The following is a 12,630-nucleotide window of genomic DNA, read 5'->3' on the forward strand; positions in this document are numbered from 1 at the left end:
TCAGCACTCAGCCTCCCACTCAGTGGCCAGAGAATGGGCCTTGGCTAGGGGCAGCAGACTTCCTGCAGGTCCAGCACAGGCAGCTGAGGAAGACTCCCCCTGTTTCCCTCCCACCCAAAATGTCTTAGGGGGGAAAAGAGAAAAACAAAACAAAACCAGGAACTGGTTAGGAAGTGGGTAGGGCTTCCTGTCCACCTCAGCACACTCTGAAGCAGGGAGTGAGGCTGGGGAACCAAGACCAGCCATGCTGTGCCAGGAAAGTCAGAGGCGACTGAAAGCAGGGCCCTGGCTCCCCAAGAGAGTGCTTCTGGGAGATTTTTTAGGGGTGCTGGGATAAAGCCTCCCAATTTGAACCAGCAAGAGACTCTTGGAATCCTCAGGTAGAAGGGAGAAAGGAGAGGGTAGTCTGAGCACACCCATGCCATCCTGCCAAGGCCCTCTCATTATCATATCCTGACCTTTCCTGGGAGGGCACGGTGGGCACAGGGAAGCTGGAGCAGAGAGTGCACCTGATGGCCCCAGAGGGCCACAGTCAGAAAGGCAGTGCCATACTCCAGGGAGCTAAGGCCTCCTGAGAAGTGGAGGAGCAGCCATCCCCACACCCCCCCCCTTTCCCTCATGCTCTTCAACTATATAGTTTGGAGTCCTTATCTGATTGTTTAAAAGCCACCTTCCTGCCACACATGGTGTCGTGCCTGTAGTTCCAGCACTTGGGAGACTGAGGTAGGAGAATCAGAAGTGCGAGGGGAGTCTGGCCTGTGTAGTAAGACCTGACCTCAAAACCACAGCAACACCACAAAACCAAAAGTGAAGAAAAAAGGGTTGCCTTCCATCATCCATGCGTCTAAGATGGTGCTGGACAGAATGAAAGGACTGCTCACAGAATAAGGTCATTTATTGACGTGGGATGCTCCAATGTGTCCAACTGAAAATAAATATTCTATTACAAAATATTCTGTATAAAAATTGTACGCTGTTCACAAGCTCTCTTGGTTTTAGACTTCTTGCATTTGTTCAAATGCAGTGACGTTCCTGGGTTAGATGTGCCTAGATGGTCCCACAGGGTCCTCCTTCTCTGCCCGCAGCAGGTCCCACTCTGTGAGGAGCTCTGAGGACACCTCAGTGTACAGATGGTCCCAGTCCCAGCCTACATCATCCTGCGAAGATGAAGATTGCTCGGTAAGAGAAAGAAAAGCCTTCCCTTCAGCCAACTTCCCACCCTACCCAGGAAGTTGCAGGCTGGGGTGGGGGGCAGGCCTCCAGGTGGGGATGAGTACCTTACCTCTCTCACTTCATGCTCTGGTGCCAGCACTTTGGTGAGGAGTTTCAGGTCAATTTCTCCATCCTGCAAATGCACAAAAAGCCAGGCTGGACCCTTGGGGGCATCAGCATTGCTTTTACAGTAAGGAGAGGCACTTGCATATGACAGAACTCTCCAAACCGAGACCCCAGAAAGCCTTGATCAAAGAACAACACCCCCCTCTGCGCAGTGAAAAGCACGACCATAGGGAGGAGAGAGGAATGGCCATGGAGAGGAGGGAGGCATGGCCATGGGGAGGAGGGAGGCATGGCCATGGGGAAGAGGGGCGGCTCTGGCATCCTTAGCACTGGGCTCACTGGGGAAAGCCAACAACAAGAGGACAGAATACGCTCCACATAGGCAGATGGTAACAGGGTAGCCATCGTGTGCCACGAGGGTGGCCAGAGTGGCTGGGAGCCTGGAACAGGAGTCTATGGCCCATGGATGTCACTACTAGGATTTCTCGGCAGCCTCAGGGATGTGGAGGAATGTGTACAGCTCTGGAGGAACTGAGAACTTTCCACATGGAGGTCCTGTGAGCTGGGCAGAGGTGGGTCCACTCACCAAAGTTTGAAAGGCTGAGTACTTCATGAGGTCATTGTCCAGGTCACGGTAGGTCATCACTCGGTTTACCTGGATGCTGAAGGAAAGGGAGTGAAAGAGCCACAGGCAACACTGGTTCCAGGAGAGAGCCTGACTGACTACTATATCTAGAACCTTGTATACAGACAAGATGAACCAGGAGAGTGTGAAGAACAGAATGAAACCCCTTGTCAGCAAGGCCAGCAAGGCTTGCTGCAGACAGCACTTGGAGCATGCCCATGTGTATGTTCTGGGCTTCCTCACCAATTCCACACCTAGCTTCACCTACCTCGGAGGGGATGCCACCTGCAGCACAAAGTCTTCCTCCTGCACATCTTCCAGATCTGGGATCACAGGAATATCTGCAAGGAGAGGTGGGGCAGCACAGTAGGCAGCATGATGACCAGGACCCCTGGTTGCTTAGCTTCCACATGTCAGACACTCAGACAGTCAAACATGGAGCTTCACCCATCCCTGAGAATGCACAGGAGGGGCACCTCCTGATGGGCTCTGGTACTTGTGTCTCTCCTGGAGTTTTCTTCAGTAACTGTAATGTAGTCACCAGGTGTGGTGGTTTGAATATGCTTAGCCCAGGGAGTGGTACTGTTAGGAGGCCTTGTTGGAGGAAGTGTGCCACTGTGGGGGTGGGCTTGGAGACCCTCCTCCCAGCTGCCTGGAAGACAGTCTGCTCCTATGTTCCTTTGGATGAAGATGTAGAACTCTCAGCTCCTTCTCCAGCACCATGTCTGCCTGGACACTGCCATGCTTCCCTGCCATGATGATAATGGACTGAATCTTTGAACCTGTAAGCCAGCCCCAATTAAATGTTTGCCTTTATAAGAATCGCCTTGGTGGTGGTGTCTCTTCATAGCATGGAAACCCTAACTAAGACATCAGGGAAGGGGCCCAGGGTGGATCTCCATGGAGAATGTAAAATTCTCAGCCCTTGGAGCATGGCTTCTAGGAAGGCAGATGAAAGTAGAACTAATGGGCTTGGCATGGTCAGACACAGAAACAACAGTGTGTGGTGTCACAAGGAGCAGTGACACCCATTCATGATGTATATCTACACATGTACTAGCTCCAGAGAACCATTATTCCAGTCCAGATCCCAGCTGCATGGTTATCAGTGGAGGACACTTTAGTCACAGAACTCACTCCTGATACTGTCGGACATCAGGGCTGCCATTAGCCAGGCCCAATGTGACACTATTTTAGTGGTCCCATGTTACTGGTAATATTTAAAACTGTGGCACCCAATCTGGCTTGTAGGTACAGAGCAGCCATGTTCCCGACTAGGCTAGGCCTGAGGCCCCCAGTCGTGGTGTGTTCTTCCTGCTGCTCGGCTCAGCCCACTGGCTCTGGAGGCCAGAGACACCCTGCCACCCATAAGACACCAGCGTGGAAGGTGACTCTGCCCGTCTCCCACACTGTCTCCACAAGGCTGAGCTGAGCCCAGACCATCCCGCCATCCACACAGTACCCGGTAGAAATGAGACTCTAATGCTTAAAGGTTATCCAAAGGCTTTATATGTTTGGTAATGCTCAACTAACAAGATGGTCACACAATTAAAGGTGTGTCCCAATATCTAACCTTAAGGTATAAGTTGTTACCCAGGACTGCTCACATGTGTCTTTCATGGCTCCTACATCTCTCTCTTAGCTCCTCCTCTTCCTCTCCTTACTCCTCCCACATTAGCTCCTCCTAACTTGCAGGGAAAATATCCTGCTACAGTCCCACTCTCCCTTGCAGCCTCCAGGAGGTTTTCCTTCTCAGAACTCTCCAGGCACATTACAGACGTGCAGAGATATGAGAATGCGCCTCCCATCAGTCTGACAATGTCACACAAACAAAAGAGAAGCAAGAGACAGGCCTGTCACTTCATTAGGCCAACATGCTTAAGTTGCCAAAGAGTGTCCAGAGAGATAAAGACACATTTTCTCTGACCATCATGGGCTGGTTTAGAGGTTTTGCTTTAATTGATCAGAGCAAAGAAAAAAAGAGGTAGGGCAAGAAGAAAGGCCACACAGGGTGAAGCATTCCTAGGATACTAAACCAACTGCAGATACACAACCAGGAAAATATCTCAGAAGGAAGGCAAGTGCTTCTGTGGGCTAGATGTAATTTTATTTCCAAAAGAGGCACAGGGCCATTCCAAGAACAGCTGGGAAGATTCCTCCCACCTCTGGCCTAGTCATTATTTAGATGCTGTGGCTGTTCTAAGCCAAGAGTACATAAATCTCTTTATTACTGCTTCCAACAGCAGACTTCAGACTCGTTGTACCCAGGAAGGGTGGCCACAGGAGAGGGGAGACACAGAAGATAAAATAGAAAGGAAAAGACAGAGAAGTGGTCCCTCTGTGAAGAGGGCTAAAAATAAAGAGAAATTGCCAATAAGAAATAAAGAGACACAGCCCAAATACCCCAGACCCCAAATACTGAGCCACATTCAGCAAGTCCTGTACCTAAAAGGGGACATCCAACCTTGGATTCTATTTCTCTGCCCTGTTAAAAACACAAAACATGGTATTCCCAAGATTCCATTTCTAAAGCTAATAGAAATTTCGATTTTTTTTTCATTTTCCCATGATCAATACAGCATGGTGGTGGGGCTCCCTGGCTAAGGCTGTACTGTCGGTCCGGCAGAGGGACAGGGATGCGGTTGTGCCCTGTGCCATCCACAGAGTGACAGTTTTAGAGTGGGCCAGTCAGCAGCTCACTGTTGGCACTCCTTGGCTGTGGAGTCCAGCCTGAGATGAATATTCAGCAGTTGTTGAGAAATGGCCCATGCTGAGTTGGGGCTCAGGATGGGGTCTTCCCCAAGTCCCCTTTCCCTCCACAACTCCAGCATTTGGACCCTGTCAGCTCAGCCCGGCCTCTTCAAGCTCTGAGGAATTACACTTCTGCTCAGCACTTACTGTCACTCCCGTGGGCTTTCCTGTTGGGCCCCACTCCCCTCCTCCAAATGTGCACAAGGGAGCATGGGGCCTGCCCATCTGTGACAGATCAGAGGTCAGCGCAGGCCTTGGCAAAAGGCCGCTCAGAGTGGCACTGGTGGGGCTGGCCACACAGTGGGGCTTCTCTCTAATTGGAAGCCTGGTGCCCAGTAGAACCCGGTGAACCGCCTGAGTGGGATGGAGCCAGCGATGACAGCCAGGCCAAGACAAGCTGGAACATTCCAGGGCAGTGACAGCTTGAGCTATCGCAGCAGAGGCAGGCTATCCAATCCCCAGCTCCCAGTGGAACAGGTGGCCGTGGAGCAGGTTTTGGGCAAACTTCAAAGAACTTCAAATTTTAGGAGTTTTGGATTTACAATCACAGACAAGTGCCTGCTTATGTGTTCAGAGGAATACTGGGAAATCCATTTGCATTTTCTCTCCTCCCCTTCCCCCATCCTGACCCCTTGGTCACAGAACAAAGCTAGAGAGAAAGAGAGGGGAAGAGAGAGAGGGAGAAAGGGGGAAAGGGAGAAAGAGAGGGGGGGAGGGAGGGAGGGGGGGAGGGAGGGAGGGAGGCGAGGGAGGCGAGGGAGGGAGGGAGGCGAGGGAGAGAATGAGAATATAGACTTCAGAAACCTGCATCTTCAGGACTGGAGCCTCAGCTCAGTGGATGAAGTGCTTACTGTGTAAGCATGAGGAAAAGTCCAGATCCTCAGCCCCGGGAGGAAGCTGGGCGTGTCAACTGCTACCCAAGTGCTGCGGGTGGACACCAGCAGATCCTAGGAGCTTAGCCAATCAGTGAGCTTCAGGTTTTAAGAGAGCATTTGTCTCAAAAACATGGAGAATGACAAAGGAAGGCACCTCATGTTGACCTCTGGCCTCCACATGCTTGGGCATGCATGCAAGACACACACACACACACACACACACACACACACACACACACACACACGAGACCCAGCACACATGGGTTATAATTTGACACTTTCAGAACACACTAGTCAGAGACTAGAGGGAAGGGTGGAGTAGGTTTGGCACTGTTGAGAAGTTATTGTCATCCTTTTGTGCAGCACTAAGGCCATAACCAGGGCTCTCTGTGTGTCAGGCAAGCTCTCTCCCACTGAACTGTATCCCCGGCCAGTCCACCGCTGTTTCTAAAAACCACTAATTCCATCTACTCTGTCCTCCTTTTCTCTTACGCTGTTTCTTGAAAAGCAGTGGCGGTGCGGGAGAGGCAGGTGGGGTGGTGTGCAGAAGTCCACTCTCAAGGCAAGAGCACTGGTCCTAGAGTCAGGAGTCTGAATCCAGGCTCCACTGTATACTAACTGTGTGCCTTATGCCCTCTGTGCCTCTGTTTCTTCATTAATAAAATGAAGGTCATGACCACTTATGGCTCTCTGGCCCCTGTATCGGATGCAATAAGGGAAAATGCTACCGGGTGAATCTCCGTGGACAAACGTCAAGAGTGAGAAGAAACTCAGCCCTGGGAGCATGGCTTCTAGGAGAACAGACAAGAGTGGAACCATCAGGCTTGGTGCAGTAAGAGACAGAAAGGACAGTGTGTGGTGTCACCCATTTGTAATGTAGACCAACACATGCACTAGCCCCGGAGAGCAGTTCCAAGGCTGGCAGCTGTTATGGCACAGAGGCTGTGGCCCTGTGCTAATTTCCTCACTCAGTCCTGCTAGCAATGGTTTTAGAAGAAAGCATGGAGGTGAAGCAGGGTGAAGTAGACTGTGGGAGATGAAGCCTTAACCGGCAGTAGAGCCAGGCTTCCAACCCATCCAAGGCTCTCCCAGGAAGCTGTCTTTGCTGAGGTAAGGTCTCTCACCTCCAAAGAAGAGGACCAAGAGACTTCCAACAATAGGATGGATTTCCCTGGGTTCCAGGACCTAAATAAGCCTAGTCCCCACTGAAGTGACTTACCACTGTCTACAAAATGGGAAAAGCATGCCTGTACCCTAGAGCCCAGAGATGCCACCCCATCATGTCTCACAAAACTAGGGGAAGAGGGCTGGGCACCTTCAACAGCCAGAGAAGTGCTCACTTCTCCGTCCCCTTCTCTAGGATTCATCTTGCTTGAAACTGAGGCACAAGTAGAGTCTCCCTGCCCCTCAGCATCTGCTGCACAGCCCCAGGCTAGACCCGTAAGGTGTCCCTCCTTGCCTTATGTATTCCTATGTTAGCTATCTCACAAACTGTGCAAGCTATTTCTCTGCTCCACAGGGTGCCTGCTCAGTCTAATTGTAGGAAATATTGTCCTCTTATTTGTCCATCCGTCTCTCTGCCCACCCGTCCATCAACTTGTAGATCTGAGGCACACTGACTGAGCGTCTGATATGTGAAAGGTATCGCAGTAGGGACAGTCAGAGGCAGCAGCAGTCAAGACAGACACGGCCCTAGTCTTCATGAAGCACCAGTCAGACAAGGATAATGAACAGAAACAAATAACCCATTCTAGGAAGGAAACAGACTTCGTTCTAAGAGAAAGCGGTAGAGAGACCTAATAATGAAAGTCATATTATGGATACAGTAAGTTCGGATGCTGTAGTGAAGTTTAACATGGAAAGTTTACCTTCCTTCAGCAAGTCTTTCCTCAAAGGTGATCCACTAACACTGCATGGGTTTATAGAGAAATCAAGCACACCACAGCACATCTGTCCTGTTAAAGTGCTGTAATGTCCTTCTGTACACACAGGCATACAGTACTCTTTCCAACAGCCATCTAGTATTCTCCTAAGTGAACGCCCTGTGATGCATGTAACCCAGTCCAGAGAGGGCCTGGTTTGGAATGTGGGGTGCGGGTAAGGATTTAAGGAAGGTCTGCTGGAGTTCGGGATAGAGCTGCTGAGAACTGGAAGAGAAGCAAGATCAGGCCTGGCAGTGACACCGTGAAGGGAGGGGAAGTACCTTACAACCTGAAGGTAAGCAGGGGTGGCTTGGGTGTGGGGCCCAGAAGACACTGGCAGGCTTGGCTCAGCAGGAGAGAGTGCACAGTTCCAGGAGTGGCCATGCAGAGCCAGTGAGAAGGCAGGTGTTTGCTGCTTGCTGTGTACACATTATGGAAACCATGATGGATCAAGTCTGGCAAAACTGCCAAGGGGGCTCTGCACACAGCAAGGGACATGTACCAGGGGATGAGGGAGATGCACAGCCCTTGCTTTGTGACCAACAGAGTCCCACGGGCAGAATTAAAACCTTCACATGTGATCCTTGCATAATTCATTTGTGAACTCAGATGGACATCGCAGTGGTCTGCAGGAAGCAGCGATAACTGGAACTGACCCTGTGTCTCCCATCCGCACGGTAAACTAGCTGGTGTCAAAGGTACGTCCACAAATAAATAATAGCAAAATAAAGAAGGACTGAGAAGAAATGCTCTTCCAATGACAAGTCAGGCACAGGGCACAAGGAGGGACCCAGTCTGTCTCCTTTACGGTCTGACTACAGTCCAATGGAGTGCCACCACGGTCTGCACTGCCACAAGAGGATTGTTCTACACGCCAACCAACAATGACCCTTGGATACTTCCTGGATTTCAAAATATCATAGCAAAGGCTTTGACTGGCTTGTAATTTGCAAGGCCTGCTGGGAAACAATGGATGACTGGGGACAAAGAAGCAATAGTAAAGTTGTTCATCTGGGCCCACTATGGACCACCTGGCTCCGTCCTGAGGCTAGGTCACGCTGCTCTTCGCTGATCTCCATATTCTGGAGGCTCCTGATAGAGGCTTATGTAACAGAACTCTGAGAAACTGCTTCACAAAGGAAGATCTCTCTCTCTCTCTCTCTCTCTCTCTCTCTCTCTCACACACACACACACACACACACACACACACACACACACACACACACGCACACACCCCAAGATACCAAAACCTAGAATGCTGCTACCTCCTAGATTCACACAGTTAGCTAAGATCACGGAAGTTAAGTGTGGGGCTGCAGATACAGAGCTTGGTAGGTAGAGTCTCTGCTAAGCATGTGCAAGGCCCTAGGTCTAAGTCCAACCACCAAAATATATAGATAAACAGTGCCTATAGAAATATAAAAATAATTAATAATTGTACATCCCACAAGTACACCAATTATAACTGGTTTCACCAGGTGAGAAGTCACCTTTTGCCCTGAATCATTTTTGCTGTGAACAGCGTCATCACCCCCGGACACACACTTCCTACTCTCCTATTCCCTCAGCCTGACAATGAAGATCCTGAACTGCTGCTTCAGGTGAGGCCTCTCCAAATGTCTATACCACCCCAGGTGGCAATTTCCGCCATTTTCCCATCTAACTACACTAGGACAGACTATGATCACCTATTCTGAGCGTTGGCCTTTTGAAATAGGGTCGATCTCTAGCTCAAACTGACCTCAAATTCACAGCAATCTTCCTGCTTCAGCAAGTGTTGGGATTACAGGTCCCAGACATGACACCTGCAGAAAGCAAATTTTAAGGTGGACTCTGCTTACCCCTGAGTACAGCTTGAATACCTGATGGGCTCTTCACAGACAGGAAACAAAGCAGCCCCCGCCTCCCCCATCCCCGTGTGGCCTCTGGATCCTGACCAGAAGATGTCTTCTTGGGTTCTGCTTCTTACTGAGCTGATTATTCTGTTAGCAGTTCTGGGGACCAAGCCTGGCTTGGCATACTCACAGCAAATGTTCTACCACTGAGTTTTATCCTGGCCCTGCTGGATTTCTTGGCTGGGGATTTCTACACGTCTCACTAGGCTTCTATAGAACATAGCTTCTCTTCAATATTTTAGCACGTTCTCATCTTGACATCCTCACTTTCCCAGATCCCTTACGGTGTTTATGACAACATCTGTCCCCGTCGCGTCATCTGCTAACCGCACATACACCTCCTGGCAAACTTCTTTTCCCCTCTGTGACCTGGGCACTGCAGGGCCTTCAGGGGCTGTTAGGGCTCATGCCCACCACTCAGAGTTTAACAAGCTCAACAGCCAGTCCACAGAAAAGAAATCTGGGCAACTATACCAGCGGCCATGTTCTCAGTACATGGTGACCTGAAGACAGGGATCGCTGCGCCTTTTCTCGGTAGCTGAAAACTTTGTTTTACTGAATGCTGTTACCTTCTGCATCACGTATGGGGAATTTTAAGCAGGCAAACGGAAGAAGGTCTGATTGAAGATGAAGTTAAGTGAAAGAAATTGGTCTCATTTAGCACATGACAGGATTCATCTGTGTTCCCAAGTCCACTGAGGTGGCATCGTGGGCGTTTCATATTCATGAGCTGCTGCGACACTGTGTCCCCTCATTTACAAAGAGCCGTGTTCAGCAAATTCTGTCCCTGTGGACACCCCGTGCATTTCATGGTCTTGTCAGAGAGACATCAAACGCTCCAGTAACCAAATACCAGAAAATGGCTTTAATTAGTGGATCTCAATCGTATAAATAATTTTTTTTCTAAGTGAAAAACTGGAGAATTTTTTAAAAGGGAAAAGAAAAGGGAGAAAGCAGTAGGCAACAGGCTTCAAACACCCGAGGAACAAGGGAGAGAGGTCTCAGAGAGGTCCTGAGTGCTCCCCTGTACTCCCCGTATCAGGGGATGAGGTCTCTAGGTCCCCAGCAGGCCTGCTGTCTGAAGGCGTGTCCCTTGTGATTTCTACTCCTTAACACAGGGTCCGGGCTGTCTTCATTACAGGCAGATGAAGCAAAGAATGAAGAAATAGTGGCAGAGGCCATAGAGTCACACCACAAACCCCAGGACCAGGACTGACTGCAGGCAAGAGGGTGGCTGCAGATAGAGCCCTGTTTGGGGAGCTCCCTGAGGAGTCCTGCGACAGAAGACAGAGAGCAGATGCTTCGCCCCACACAGTGGTGTGCCATGTACTCCTGCTAAACCAAAGCTCTCCTGTGCTGCTGGGGAAGCAGACCAGACCTTGAGAGCAAGGAAGGTCAAAAAAGACTCTGACCAGTGCCTGGCTCCTGAGGTGGGCGTGGCTCTCCTGGTACATCAGCAGCAGAGAAGGGTTTGGTAAGAGCCTTCATGTGAATTGTAGCATCGTGTGGTGTACAGAAGCCTGATCCCACTCTGTTCCCCACAGAGGAGTGTCACCACGTTTCTGAAGGAGCTCTCAGGCACCCAGACCCAATTCCTTCATTAGGACTCCCTTCTGCAAACCACGCCCCCAAGCCTACCCGAAGCTCTAGAGGAATCAGTGATGGGCAGAGAAGATGGCCGGCAAGCAGGGCTGAGCTCTGGGATCCATTCCAGTGCAGTGCTCATGGGAGACAAGTTAGCCCAAGAGGATTCTCAGATGCAAAGAGGCAGGGCTCTAAGGGACTCAATTCTGACAAGACCTAAGTGTTACATTTTGGAGTGACCTCCTGGGACCATCATCCCACTGGTGACAGACAGCTGAAGAAATGAGGAGCAGGCTCCTCAGGGCGTCCTGGTGGTTTTCTCCAGTTTTTATCTGCAGGCCTGTGTTGAGGACAAGGAGGGAGAAAGAACTTTAAAGATAATAAAAGAATATGTGGCTGGAAGGAAGGGAAACTGAGGGGCTCCTTGGTGAGGCCCGGGATGAGGGACATAGTGTCAGTGTGGCGAGAACGCTATCACAGAAGTGTGTTAGAAACCAGGCATATCGGATTCTATTTCATCCTCTTCATGTTCCCCGGGAAAAAAAACAAGACAAACTACACTGCTTTCATTCCAAATCCTTAGGTTTTGTGTTTTTCCTTATATATATTTATTAAAAAAATGCTCCTTTGATCGATGCCACCCGTGACACCCCACATACGGAACGCCTCTAAGAGCCTCCCTCCACGCAAGGCCACTGCTGGTGACAGCCAGCTGGTTTTGATCACAGCCATTCCGAATCGGATTTTCATAAGATAGATGAGGAGTCTTAGTGCTGCACTCTCTTATCAGATGAGAAACGGAGGGGGAGGGGAGCACGGGTCCGGAGGGAACATCGCAACAATCAAGGGCTGTGTGGTTCTTTCTCTGTCCCTCAGCTGCTGCAATTTTCAAAAGAGTTTGCCTCGGGCACTTTTAAATGATGGTGTCTCAAATCTGTAATCATCCTTCAAGAGCTTTCTCTTAAAGGGTCTTTTAGGTAAACCTAGTCCGTCAACCACACTTATGGACTCAGGAATCAAACTGTCCTCCAGCGGATGTATATTGTCCCCATGTTCGGTGACTGGCAGTGAAGTTTCAGAAAGCTGGGGAACCTAACACTAGAAAGAAAGATCCACCACTTGGCTAAGTTCACCTCGTGCAAGGGTTGGGGGGATCACCTTAAATCCTCCCCAGATTTTGGCCACCTGGAGGTTTGGCTGGCTCAGGACTTATAGGAACAAATGTCCATTTATGTCAGAAAAGGAAAAAAAAAAAAACCTTTCCAAGCAAGGGCGAGGTGATATCCCATGTCTAAACCTTAGACAAGACACATCTCACCCTTTCCATTTCTTCTAGGCAACACCAGGCAGCGAGGCTTCCACATGAGCAATCAACCATCTAATGAGGACTTCGTGGGCAGTCACCGCCATCTAAGACCATAGTCTGCTGGGCACTGGGAGCAGCTCTGGAGCCAGGGTTCCCTTCACTGTAGAGAATACTAAGCTTTTTCTTTACATAATTTCTATCATGTGAAAAAGGTCCTAGGACAGTGAGCCTCTCTCACATACACTCAGGAGCTTAGAGTCTCTGTGTAGCAACTACTGTTCTCATAAGGAGCTGGCTACAATAGGGGCTCTCCTACTCTTGTGCCGCCACCGCCCACTCCCTTCACAACTGTGTGGAAGAGGGACTACATCTGGCTCTGAAAGTGGAACCACCA

General features: G+C 50.0%; 1 protein-coding gene across 1 annotated transcript in view; it reads right to left on the reverse strand.

The window, feature by feature from the left end:
- Positions 1 to 874: 874 nt before the first annotated feature.
- The window catches only part of Ift43 (intraflagellar transport 43), a 39,358-nt gene continuing 27,602 nt past the window's right edge, over positions 875 to 12,630 (reverse strand). The window contains exons 4-7 of the mRNA XM_028771887.1: positions 2,172 to 2,301; positions 1,865 to 1,940; positions 1,283 to 1,345; positions 875 to 1,157 (exon numbers count right to left, since the gene is read on the reverse strand). Coding sequence (XP_028627720.1) covers positions 1,038 to 1,157; positions 1,283 to 1,345; positions 1,865 to 1,940; positions 2,172 to 2,301 — 389 coding nt within the window. The 3' untranslated portion in view covers positions 875 to 1,037. The remainder of the gene's footprint in view (positions 1,158 to 1,282; positions 1,346 to 1,864; positions 1,941 to 2,171; positions 2,302 to 12,630) is intronic.

Source organism: Grammomys surdaster, unplaced genomic scaffold (genome assembly GCF_004785775.1).
Source record: "Grammomys surdaster isolate TR1022 unplaced genomic scaffold, NIH_TR_1.0 210, whole genome shotgun sequence".
Classification (NCBI taxonomy): domain Eukaryota; kingdom Metazoa; phylum Chordata; class Mammalia; order Rodentia; family Muridae; genus Grammomys; species Grammomys surdaster.